This window comes from Cibotium barometz, chromosome 19 (genome assembly GCF_041138505.1).
Source record: "Cibotium barometz isolate CiBa-2024 chromosome 19, ASM4113850v1, whole genome shotgun sequence".
NCBI lineage: Eukaryota > Viridiplantae > Streptophyta > Polypodiopsida > Cyatheales > Cibotiaceae > Cibotium > Cibotium barometz.
In genome coordinates, this window is record NC_141064.1 from 32,988,707 (window position 1) to 32,998,748 (window position 10,042).

The window sequence follows — 10,042 nt, forward strand, 5'->3', positions numbered from 1 at the left end:
AAGGAGAGTTAGTAGTCTTACTCAAAGAATTTCAAGATGTTTTTACCTAGAATTACACTAGCATGAAGGGAAGTGGTGAAACACACCATCCCCCTCCATGAAGGCACAAAATTATCAAAATAGACCTACCATATGAATTCCAAGTACATACAAATGGTCAAGGACAAGCTCATCAATGTAGGATTTGTGTATGAGATTGAACACACTCAGTGGTTGTCACCAATAGTGATCATTTCCAAGAAGATGAAAAGCCTAGGGTGTGTGTTAGCCTACCACATGAATCCCAAGTACATACAAATGGTCAATGGACAAGCTCATCAATGTAGGATTTGTGTATGAGATTGAACACACTGAGTGGTTATCACCAATAGTGATCATTTCCAAGAAGATGAAAAGCCTAGGGTGTGTGTTAACCTCAAAAACGTTAATGGCGCCAAAGTTTATGATCATTATCCACTGCCACACATGGACCACATGTTGGAAAGGGTCACTGGCGAGTAGAGGCTTACAACTTCTTAGGATATACCCAAGTGATAAAATCAATCTAGCTGTTAATATAAGATAGCATTTACTACAAAGTGGAGCACCTATGCTTATCATGTCATGCCATTCAGCTTGACCAATGCCCCCACCACCTTCCAAAACTTCATGTGTCTATAGTCTCCAAGGATCTCCTTTGGAAGATCCTTGGAGATATTCATTGATTTACCTATACATGCACTCTAAGTGCAAGGAGCATCTTACTCATCTTAGGCTGACCCTCCTCTTCACATCAAGCTAAACTCAAGATGGAACATATCATGGGACGATCAAGAACTTCAGATTTGCCAACATCCGGTCAAAAGTAAATCCTCCAAAAATGTCACGTCTCTTGTGGCTAATATTGCATAAGGCCCTTTGGACCAATGAGAGAGCAACAAAATTTGGTATAGGGGACGGGAGTTGCCCGAGATGCAGGGGGGCTATGGAAACTATTCCCCACCTGTTCAATAATTATCCTAGGAATAAGGAAGCCCTGGAGTTTATGTCCTACTTGCCCATACCATAGTTCTTAATTGGAAGGAAATCCTTCTAGGGGAGGCTAATGGGATTTCAACTTTTTTATGGAACTCTATCAGATCTATATACTTGTGGAGTGTGTGGATAGAAAGAAATCATCTAGGTTTTCAAGGCAAACAGGCTAATCTGATACAAGGACTAAAGCTATGTATGAATGTGCAGATGATATATATATTATTGGTTTTAAAAAAAAGAAAAAAAAAGCTTGAAGTAGGTGTTTATCTATACCTTTACAGTCTCTCTCAAAAAACGAGCCAAAAAAGAAATGGTAATAATAGGCCTACCACAGCTATATCCTTTACAGTCTCTCTCAAAAAAAGAACCAAAAAAGAAATGGTAATAATAGGCCTATCACAGCTATATCAAAACCAGTTATCAATGGAGGGTGTTGCTGCAGCAGCGATGCAGAGCCATGCCTGTAGCTATCCATATTACCCCATGCAGAGCCATGGCTTTGGCCATCCACAAAGCCCTTCACCTCGGAGGCCTCATCGTGCCGCATGCCCATCTTGGTATGCCATCCCATCATCTTCTTCCAAGCACCATGGCAGCCGACTGCAGTGCCAGGCATTGCTCGCTACCGATAAAAGAGAGGTACACCATCATCCCCATCGAAAATATGAATGGTTTTTTGGAAATTAAAGAAGCTCAAGCCGTCTGCTTCCTGTTCAGGTTGAGAATGCCAAATTCAGTCTTTTGAAAGCAGTCCGTGAAACAGAGCGAGGTTTTCTCTCGTCACCTGATCAGCGTGCACTCGTCGAAGAATCCATGGTCAGTCCGTTGGAAAAGGGGGGGTCTAATCCAATGACTGTTTTTGTTGAATTAGTGGGCGGTCTCTCACCATTTTGATGCCCTTATGTGAAGCGTGTGAGGACGACAGGTTGCTGTTGAAGCCCTCGATGCTGGGTCTCCCTTGGACTTAACTAAACTGGATGGGACATGGCTGCTTCAGTATACTACGGCCTCGGATGTCCTCTCCATCCTGCAGGCCGCTCAATTACCATTTCTGAAGGTAAGACCACTTTTTTCATTTTTCTCCCAGGATGATTTTTTTTGCAGAATATGTATGATAGCAACATCATGGGTAGATTGATCATTAGATGAACCAGGAGGGGGGGGGGTATGGAGATGGAAGTTGGACTAATTTGTTTCGTATGGGGGATGGTCGGAGGCACTTCTCCTATGAGCAAGGCTAAATTTGCAAGAGCTAAGGCTGGAGTTTGTACTAGGCATGGAGGAGACTAGCTACAAGGCGTGAGGCGGAGTTATCCAATTTCTGTGAGCTTCATGCTATTGAAGATTCACCTGTGTCTTGAAAAAAGCTGCCTTTTATGTCCTAATAGCAATGAAGCTGCAAAGGGGGGGTGTACCAAGTGAAAACTGGCTGGCCGCAGGATCTCCCCCTCCTTGCAACCTGCCCTCCCTCCCTCACCCCCCTCCCCCTGGTGCCCCCTGCCAGTGGGCTCAGTTATCGCCGCCCCCTTTCTCATATGCAGGCTTCCCCTCAGCTCCCTGCTCTCGCCTGTGTAGCCTGCCCCTCTCCCATGCATCTCCGCTTCTACATCCCCCCCTAGTTCCAAAAAAAAACGCGTTTCAAACGTTTCATTCTTGTGCAAAACATTTGGAACTTTTTTTTGGGAGGTTTTTTCAACAGTTAAAAAGAAAAAACTGCTTCTCTTGATTTTGGTTTGGTGCAGTGTACGAAAAAAACCGGGTATAGTGTAATTTGCACTTGCAGATTTTTAAAATTACTTGAAACTTTAGGGTACAAAAACCGGCATATTTTGAGGGGTTGTAGAACAAAAACCTTCAAAATTTGAAAATTTTCTTTATAAATAATTTTACAATTTTTAGATGAAGGTTTTTTACTTTTTGGGAAAATAGTTTTTTTAGAACACTGGTTTGGTGATTGGTACATTTACGAAATGACATTTGTACTTTAAACTTCAGGACTTTTATTTATGGCTTGCTACTCTTTAAGAGCTGTTTTCATTCATGAATCATAATTCATTGTAGACCGTAGTTTTCTGTTTTGTTGGAATGTGGAATCTGAATGAGGCCAGCTACTGCCCAGACTCCAGTGCGAACAATATGCATTATGATGCGACACTTTAAACTTGTTATTCACCATATTTTAGAGTCCGTAGTTATGTTTTTTTTGTGTGTGTGTGTGTATGTATGTTTAGACATTGTACAAGAGATGCCCACTATGCAGGGCAAAACCCCTCCTTATGAAACATTTTTAAAAATTCTATAGAAAATAAAAAAAGTTTTATACCCGTTTCGAAATTGTATTCAAAAAACTTGTGGCAAATATAACTACCCCCCCCCTCCCCGGCGGTTTCCAAAACCCAAAAAAAAAGGAAATCTCGCCCCCAGCTGTGCTGTTGTGCCTTCCGCAATCTGGAACTTGCCTATTTCCCATCCTGTCTTCTCTGTGCTCTCCCCTTCATGTGGTGTTTTCTGCCCCATGCTGCCTTCCCCTGTGTCTTGTAAGGTTATTAAAAAGCAATATACGTATATATATATATATATGTATATATATATATATATATGTATATATATATATATATACATAGTGGATATGTTCTGTTTTCTGTGTGCATACTGTGCCTTCTATTGGTTATCTACTACTAGGAGAGAAGTCTGTATATATATATATATATATAGTGGATCTGTTCTGTTTTCTGTGTGCATACTGTGCCTTCTATTGGTTATCTACTACTAGGAGAGAAGTCTGTGTATTGCCGAGTGAGTGTTGAGCTTTAATTGCAAGGCAGCAATCCTCTGCTAAATAAGCGCATCATTCTTTGTGTGTGTTGAGCTTATATTGCTGTGTTCTATAGGACCATAAGGCGTGTGCTACTGCTATCATTACAGAGTGTTGGGTGTTGATGACGTCAGTTGTTGTATATTAGAGGCAGAGGCACATTTATAGAAGGTGGGTCCGAGGTTGCTTGCGTGCGTGCTGTGCGCATCATCATCATGGGAAATACTCTGTTGCTATATTTGTATGCAAGGTGGCTGTCTCCTTGGCTGTAAATATTATGCTTATTATCACAGTGGTGTAAGTCACTTTCTTTGGGAAAATTAAAGTGCTTAGTGTAAGCTGAAATGCTGATTTTAATACCATTGCCTTCCTTGATGCTTGGTCTCTCTTCATCGCGCCTTTGCCTGTTGCCTGGTTGCTAGTGGTGCTGTTATCTCTTTGCGTTTTTGAAAAGTCGGACTCCATGATAGCTACTATAAGCCGAGCGCGGCGTGCCGTGATAGACTCAACCATGTATCCAAAAGATAATGATAGAGAGAGAGGGGAGATAGAGAAGGGAATAGGGTTCTTGCATAGTACACCACATTGAGTGGGGAACAGGCCTTGCCTCCTTTCAGGAATTTATTCAGGAACAATCCATGGGCACGTTGGCCATGATTAATACAATCAATGAATACAAAAGCAAACAAATATGCCGATGTAGATATCCCTAAGTTGAAGTCGGTGTTGAGGCACGAGATAAGAATCTCTCACCGGGCTTTACCAGATCCAATATCTAGATCCAAATCCAAGTCCAAGTCCAAGTCCAAGTCCAAGTCCAGATCCAAATCCAATGAATCCAAGTCCAAGTCCAAGTCTAGATCCAAATCCAATGAATCCAAATCCAAGTCCAAGTCCAAGTCCAAGTTCTAGTTCCAATCCAAGTCCTAGTTCCAATCCAGTGATCAAGTCCAAGTCTAGATCCAAGCCCAAGTTCAAGTCCAAGTTCCAAGTTCACGAATCACTCGCTCATCCCATGAGTAATCTCCACAAACTCCTACAGCCTTGTCGATGAAGAAAAACCATGGAAAAGCTCTTTCTGGTAAGAAAACTTATATAAAACCCATTTTAATGGTCTTGATGATAAAAACCTCCAAAAAAGCAGTTTTTATGATTTTTGGAGCAATTTAGGGTTTATGAAATTCTTTAGTCCGTACATGTCCGCACATTTCCGTAGGGCGATACGAGCCTGTACAATCGTACAGACAGATGATGATGTGGCACTGCAACCGATGAAGGCGCTCCGAATCAACGGGTAACGATGAAAAACTCCATGGTTTGGTTCATGATCAAGAAGATGATTTTCAAGCTTCACCGGAGATGGCAACACCTTAAAGATAAAGAGATTGTTCTCCAACTTGATGCTCAAGAGAGGCGCATGCTTCTTTTATACTTGAAGAGGACCCTGCCTTTTGCCAAAAGCTTATCCATGCTTTGCTTTTGCCTTTTTACTCTTTGCTTTTTCCTTTTTGCTTTTCAATAATAAAATATTATTCAACTTTTGTCAAAGTTATTTAGCTTTTGCTTTTCTAACTTTAGGACCTTGCTTTTTGGCCTTGGAGGTGCTTTTTGGAAAAGCAGCTTTTAGTATTTGGTCGGGCTCAGTCTCCTCTTGCCAGTGGTATCCTTGGCTTGTGGTCAATCTAGTTTGACTTTTTGTTGCTTTTTTTGCTTTTTGATCAAAGCTAGTGCTTTTTCTTAATCAAACCTTATTGAAAGAGTGCACAGAGCGGAAGTAGAGTGGAACTAGAATGTGCTGAACAGAGAGCGCAAGAGAGAGAGAGAGAGAGAGAGAGAGAGAGAGAGAGATATGGAGAGAACTATGTTGAATATACTGAAGCAAAACAGTCCCAAGCAAGAGACACTACAAGTCTCATAAGTGAGGGAGCAAAATATGTGAATGAGAAAAGACAGGCCGCACCCACTATTTATAGTAGGGGAAGGCTGGCCGACTGGAGCTGCAAAACAAGCCGACTGGAGCTATTGGACATGGCCGACTGGAAAATGCCAGAAAGGTTGCGAAAAATCCCAGAAAAATACTAGAAAAAGGGGGTGGCTAGCCCACAAGCAAGGGCCATGCAAAAGGGACCAAATGGGTACCATAAAAGAGCAGAATCTGGGGATGAAAGTACAAACACCCCCTCTCAGCACCAGACGCTGAACAAACTCCGAGAATCCGAAGATGGGAAGTCAAGGAAGCTTGAGAAACCGGCTTGGTGAACAAATCTGCAGCATTCTCCGCAAAAGGACAATACTTCAAACGCAAATCTCCAGCAAGAATCCGTTCACAAACATAGTGATACTGAATCTCAATGTGTTTCGTATGAGCATGAAACACAGGGTTCTTGGCGATGGTGATGCAACTCTGATTGTCACACCAAAGAAGAGCAGATCCGGTAGGAGGACAGCTGAGCTCCTCCAATAATCTCCGCAACCATATCGCCTCACATGCAGCATAACAAACTGCACGGTACTCCGCCTCGGTAGAGTAAAGCGCCACAGTAGGTTACTTTTTACTGCTCCAAGAAATGGCTCTAGACCCAACGAGAACCCGATACTGTCTCTGATCAGTCCCTGGAGAAGCATTAAGTGAAGAAAGCTTCTCACCAATATCCATAGGAGAAGATACTGGTTTGCACCCAATCATCTGAAATCTGTCGAGAATCTCCTGAGTGTACTTCTGCTGAGAGAAGAAAATGCCCTTCGAAGTCTGCCAAATCTCAAAGCCAAGAAAATAATGCAAGAGGCCAAGATCCGTCATCTCAAACTCTGTCTCCAAAGCATCCATAACAGAACGGATCCGCACAGAATAAGAACCTGTAAAGATGAGGTCATCAACATAGACCACAATGATAACAATCAACCCCCTCTCAAGGAGGATATAAAGGTTTGAATCTGCGTGAGAACGGCGCAGGCCGAGCTTCTAAAAGAACTCATCAATCCGCTGGTACCAGGTTGCGGAGCCTGCTTCAGACCATATAAAGCCTTCTTCAGCCGGTACACATGATCCTATTTGCCTGGCCGTGGAGTTGCTTTTTGGTGAAGCGGCTTTTGGCTTTTTGGTCCGGCTCGGTCTCCTCTTGCCAGTGGTGCCCTTGGCTTGCGGTCAACATAGTTTGACTTTTTGCTTTTTCCTGCTTTTTGACCGAAACTGGTGCTTTTTCTAAATCAAACCTTATGGACTCTGTCCCCATGTCTTCTTTCACCTGTCTGGTGTCCGGGCATGGGTTTCATCATGTGAAATAGAGCTAGGAAGGCCAAATAGTTACAGCAACTCCATCTTCCCCCACTTGAGGCTGCCTTCTTTTACCCTTTTTTTGAAGTGGACCTCCGGCTCCTCTTTTCCTTTGTTGCCTTTCTGGAGGCTATCACCTTCATCTGTAGGTTCGTCGGCAGCAGACTGCCTTGAGGGCAGATTGGGGATCTCTCTCAAGGTGTGCTTATTGGCGGGCAAGGCCAGATTTTTGACATCCAGTTCCGTGGCGAGGGGCTACATTTGACACAGCTGCTCTTGCCGACAGAGTTTTGCAGCAGATCCCCATCGCACTATGCAGTGCACATCTGTACTTTGCTAGATGGCACCACGGCTTCATGTTCGTTTCTGACCCATTGGCCTTTATGGTAGTCTCCCTAGTGATTACATGCTTTGCCGGCCTTCTAAAGGAGTACCATGAGCTTCTCTTGGTGATAGGACAAAAGCTTGGATGGATGATTGAGATCCCCTAATCAATGGCAGCTACTGTAGCCAGGGCTTGAGACCTCCCATCCATCCGATTGATAATACCCTCAGTAGAGAACCTCCCTTAGCACCTCTCGATCCCCTGACTGGATGGCTCTCATTTCACTCAGAGCATATAGTTCTCAGCAGCAGGCACGACTGGTGGCCCTGCGCCAGAGCAGCGTGGGGGTACTGCATGGGAGTTTCCTTGCCTGCCCTCCACCATTTGATGTACCAACCAAGCAGCCGCAGGCTGGAAGCAAAGCCACCAACCAGACCAAGCCAACTCCTGAGGAGCCCTCCCAAAAATTGGTGAGATGGATCCACCCACCCCCCATCATGCCTCTGCGCCCGCGTGTGACCCATGTGCACAGGATAGACCAGCTGAGAAGCACCTTTTTCAAGGGAATTGTTAGGACCTTGTGAGGCATTACCTTTTTGGTGAAAATAGAACTCATTCTTACCTCATATGCTCAGCCAGCTGCCTGAAAGTGGATACGATATGTTTGTTGGGGTTTGAATGCGAGAGAGCAAATACTGTCATGGTTTTTAAGCCCATGCACAATCTTGAAGATTTCAGTAAGTTTCGCTTGTGGAGAGTGTGTGAGTGTTATCGGTTCTCAAATCTTCAAGAAAATTGAAAGGACAGCTCTTTTAAGCTTTGTTCTGAAGGTGTTTTCCAAGATGGTTCTTGCTTACGAGCACATGTTTTTAAAACCTTGTTACTTTGAAGTAGGTTGGACAGATCTTCCAAAAATTTGAGTGCAGTGGTAACTTGGATGGAGGGCTTGTTCGGAATGTGGTGAGATGGAGCCTGCCTGCTGTTCTCCAAGTGAGAGCTCATTTGAAATGTTTTGACAGACAGATTTTATTTTGAAAATTGATATTGCGTAATAAAAAATGAAAATAAAAAATCGGGTGCTTTTAAACCAGGATGTGGATGGTGCAACCTTGACAGTTACTGCTAAATTTCATCTGGCAAGCGCGAGGAACATTGCTCTACAGTTTGAAGAAGTTCGTTTCTGCTGTCTCTGCAAAAGGTTTCATTAGAATGGAAAGAGTATAAGGGGGCACCTAAACCTGGAATCACTATTATTATAATTAACCAATCAATATTTTGATTTTGTTGCACAGATTGAAATGATGTAATTATTTATTTTGTAAGATTTTGTGTGACTATGTAGGCAGCTGTTGGAAGCATAATGATGAGTGAGGGACTACAAGCTTTAATTGCTCCGGCCATTTTGCCGCGTACTTTCTTCAACTTGGAGGTATTTGATAATAATATATGGGTTTTTGAACCCCTTAAAATAAGCTGCTTCTATTTTTATTTATATGCTTTTTGCTCTTTAATACTGTCATACTTTATCATTAGTACTTTTTTATGGGCATTTAGCACAGGTTCTGCAATTCATCCGCGGGTTCAATGCACGGATCCCCCTCAGAACACCCAGCAATACTGGGAGGTATATATATTCTCAAGGTGCAGTGACTAATCAAGGCTTCAGAGCTTGTGAAGTTTTTGCCTCAACTCTAATGTTCGATTTTTTTGCTTTAGGACTCCCTTGGGACTACTGTATTATATTTCATTTGTGGATAGTGATATGCTCCTAGGGAGGGCTCTTGGAAGTGGAGGGATCTTCATCTTCACTAGGACTCAGCCTCTCCAGACTCTTTGAGTCAAAAAGTGGTTACTTGCGAGTTCCAGGCAAGTGTGGCCTATGCTTGACATTGAATGGGAAGAAGGCTGCACAGAGAGTGGAATGCTATCTCCGAAGTCCTAGTTTCAAGCAAGGCACAAGTGTCATGTCTTTACTTTCTGAGCCACGCTTGCACATGGGCATTAATGTTGTCATTACCTTTCTTCCCCTTGAAAATTTATCTTTGTTCTTGTATTATATCTTTATTTAATAAAAAGAGTTAGATTGGCTCTTATAAGTTGCTAGATATGAAGGCATTTGAAGGTGTCTCGTTGTTTGGTAAGGTGGAGCTGGTCAGGGGTGGTGGATGGTAAGGAGTGGTGGCACGACAGGAGGCGGATAAGAGTTTGCAATCTTTCATCCTTCCCTTCCTTAGTCATGTGCATGTAATTGCATCTTAGTTTGGGCAATGAGTCTTGGTGACTATGCTATTTATGTGACAAAGCTTTTTGATGTGTTGAAGATTGATCTCTCTTAATAAAATGTGAGGGTGTTGTACCTTGAGGTGGCACTGTACCCTTGCTTCTTGCTGTAGTCCTCAGGGATCTGTCTTACTTAACTTTTGGGAATAGTACAGGTTGGAAGATTATTTTGGTAATTCTTACCCTGGCCCTCCTTGAAATTGAGCTAGAAAGGCCTGCTATCCTTAACTATGTATGTTCTCATGGAGTTAGATCAATGACCATGGCACCAAACTCCTTTAAAGTGAGGATAGGAACTTTAATTTATATAAGCAGCTGTCATAAAAACCTTCAT

At 42.9% G+C, this 10,042-nt stretch overlaps 1 protein-coding gene across 2 annotated transcripts; it reads left to right on the plus strand.

Annotated features, from left to right (window-relative positions):
* The first annotated feature begins 1,376 nt into the window (after positions 1–1,376).
* Positions 1,377–9,530, plus strand: LOC147628478 (Plastid-lipid associated protein PAP / fibrillin family protein). Of its 2 annotated transcripts, none has more exons than XM_086813634.1 (8): positions 1,377–1,653; positions 1,732–1,830; positions 1,940–2,071; positions 8,323–8,418; positions 8,520–8,600; positions 8,771–8,857; positions 8,983–9,052; positions 9,145–9,530. In XM_086813634.1, exons 1-8 carry the CDS (start codon positions 1,393–1,395, stop codon positions 9,198–9,200), a joined length of 882 nt encoding a protein of 293 aa, XP_086669760.1. In that variant the 5' UTR covers positions 1,377–1,392; the 3' UTR covers positions 9,201–9,530. The 2 variants fall into 2 exon arrangements, with proteins under 2 accessions (XP_086669760.1, XP_086669759.1); XM_086813633.1 differs by having other exon boundaries at positions 1,380–1,653; positions 8,988–9,052.
* The last annotated feature ends 512 nt before the right edge of the window (positions 9,531–10,042 follow it).

What these genes read in the sequence shown, in the direction of transcription:
- LOC147628478 (XM_086813633.1), top strand. Translation starts at nt 1,393, where the DNA reads ATGGTAATAATAGGCCTATCACAGCTATATCAAAACCAGTTATCAATG. An exon ending in CACTCGTCGAAGAATCCATG is followed by an intron (nt 1,831 to 1,939) that starts GTCAGTCCGTTG and finishes TGAGGACGACAG; the next exon opens with GTTGCTGTTGAAGCCCTCGA. An exon ending in GTACTTTCTTCAACTTGGAG is followed by an intron (nt 8,858 to 8,987) that starts GTATTTGATAAT and finishes CATTTAGCACAG; the next exon opens with GTTCTGCAATTCATCCGCGG.